Source organism: Rhagoletis pomonella, unplaced genomic scaffold (assembly GCF_013731165.1).
Source record: "Rhagoletis pomonella isolate Grant_MI unplaced genomic scaffold, Rhpom_1.0 Rhpom_scaffold_00005, whole genome shotgun sequence".
Classification (NCBI taxonomy): Eukaryota; Metazoa; Arthropoda; class Insecta; order Diptera; family Tephritidae; genus Rhagoletis; species Rhagoletis pomonella.
The window spans coordinates 17,016,042-17,018,454 of record NW_023458559.1 but is presented as its reverse complement, the minus strand read 5'-3'; the positions used below and the strand labels follow the sequence as shown (position 1 = coordinate 17,018,454).

At 38.1% G+C, this 2,413-nt stretch overlaps 1 protein-coding gene across 1 annotated transcript; it reads left to right on the top strand.

Annotated features, from left to right (window-relative positions):
- The first annotated feature begins 1,002 nt into the window (after nt 1-1,002).
- On the top strand, nt 1,003-2,324 carry LOC118739826 (transcription factor Sox-21-like). The gene has a single exon (XM_036471325.1). The coding sequence runs from the start codon at nt 1,196-1,198 to the stop codon at nt 1,784-1,786; it is 591 nt and encodes a 196-aa protein (XP_036327218.1). The 5' UTR covers nt 1,003-1,195; the 3' UTR covers nt 1,787-2,324.
- The last annotated feature ends 89 nt before the right edge of the window (nt 2,325-2,413 follow it).

The following is a 2,413-nucleotide window of genomic DNA, read 5'->3' as shown; positions in this document are numbered from 1 at the left end:
TTGCACACACATATGTACACGCACATGAGTGTATCAATGTACACATGTGCTCTTACATATATAGAAATGTAAACATGTACATATCCCCGGATATGTTGACTAAAGAAGAAATGCTATCAACTGAATGGGGATTGAGGAATTGTCAGGTAAGAATGTCAGCAATTGTTTGAGTTATAATTGGTGGCATTATCGATTGACAAAGAATGAAGAAAGAATAAAGAGCACACATTACCGAGACATCGGTTATTTATTGTCGGTCGCCAAAACAATGAAATACTTTTGATATATGGACATAAGTATGTGTGTACACACAATGTGTGTATATATGTACATACATACAGTGGCGCTCGTGTGAAAAGCACACATTTAGTTTTTATAATATTCACAATGTTTTGCGTAATACATTTTTTGATTTTTTAGAATTTTTTTGTCGAGGGTGATGCTTTTTTTCTTCGATATAACACTTGAAGAAATTTATTTTCATGAGGATGAAAACGCGCAACACCCTCGACAAAATATAATTTTAAAAATCAAAAAATGTACCACGTAAAACATTGTTAATATTATAAAAACGCTCTTAAGAATCAAAGAGATTTTCAGAAATTTCCAACCTGCACATTATTATACTAAAGTTTAAAGTTAACAAAGCAAGAGTTTCTATATAGTGTGGAAAGTTGGAAATTTTGATGACAGTTTTTTAAAATTCGTTAAATTTTCCTGAGTTGTACACCAAGTTTTAAACTTTGAGTTATATGATTTGTGGTATAGATTCGACTATATTTTCATAAAAAATGAACGAGAAAATGTATCATGTAAAACATTGTGAATACAGTAAAAAACAAATGTGTGCGATATAATTGAGCGCCACTGTATGTATGCGCATTCATTCATGGTTATGTACTTATGCACATACATACATATGTACATAGGTCTAAACTCTTTCTAATTGGCTCAAAATTCGTTTCTGTTGGAGTAATTGACGCACGATCACACTTACAGAGTCTTATGGCTGTTCCCTTTTAATAAACCCACAACCGTCGGTCGCCATCGAGCCCCCTACTCATTAAGACCCTTTTTTATCTTCATATAAATATCACATCCAATCTAGCAATTTCTGTTTTCCACGCCCACAACTTCCAATCGTTCTTTAATACTTTTTCTATTCTGCTTCTTTTTTTCTTGCAGTGCGCTTCACATGAAAGAACATCCAGACTACAAATACCGTCCGCGTCGCAAACCAAAGACCCTCAATAAATCTCCAGTGCCCGGCTCCACGGCCAACGCCTCACAAAAGGAGTCACAACATGGCCACATGGGTGCATCAGCGGCGGCTGCCGCAGCAGCTGCTGCAGCTGTAGCCGTCGCCGCTCAACACCCACATCATGCTCACCATCAACAGCATTCTCCTACAAGCCATCATCACCTAGCTACTGCGGCCAAGTACGGTTTTGGTCCAATGCCACTGGAGTTGACGCTCAATATGCCAACGCGTCATTTACCTGGTGCTTTTGCATCGACAACGGCTCTAACACATTACCCTCTGGATCCCACCATCGCACTCGATCTACAGGCTCGTCTTCAGGCTATGTACGCGGGAACGCTATATCACCCTTGGCGATATTTTGGCTGCACGCCGCTTATAAGCCCCGAGACGCCGCCGTCGCCTCCCAGCAGCAACGGTACCGGTAGCATCGCTTCTTCTTACGGCTGCGGCATAAAATCGGCTAAATCTTCACCTACGCTGCCACTGCCAGTGGGCACCCAGGCGCCTCCCAACATTATTTGACCAACTCCTTTGCGATTCGGAGGCAGCTCTGCGAGTAATGCTCCTGTTGGCGTCGTAGCTGAACCGGCCATGTAGGCTATTATGTAAATGTAGTAGAGATTAGATTTTAAATTGAGTATAGATACATATATGTACAATACATATGTATATAGTTATAAACATATCCGTATACTTAAAATTGTATATACCATAAAATAATAAGGGTATTCAGACTATCCTCGTTAATGTATTAATTCGTTATCTGGTAACTCGGTAACACTTTCAACTTCAAATGCCCATTATTCTTTTTCTGGTTAAAATTACTTTCGAATCAGCTGACGTGAAGTTCTTTTATTTATAAACATTTATTAATTCCACGACAGAAACGTATATTGAACTGATTAAATGTATGCACTTTTCGCGGGAGAAAATTCCAGCAAATAAGTGACAAAAAGGAATCAGCTGACATTTTAACGCGTGTGTTACCACCAGGGTTGCCACTGACGACAAAAAATACTTACCATCCGCTTGAAAAAATCTACCAAATCTGGAAAATATCTACCAATAACTTTTTTATAGTTATTTGAATAAAAACTATAGATTTGTTATTTGTTTAGTTATTTCAATAAGAATTAAAATTGTTCTTAA

What these genes read in the sequence shown, in the direction of transcription:
- LOC118739826 (XM_036471325.1), top strand. Translation starts at nt 1,196, where the DNA reads ATGAAAGAACATCCAGACTACAAATACCGTCCGCGTCGCAAACCAAAG.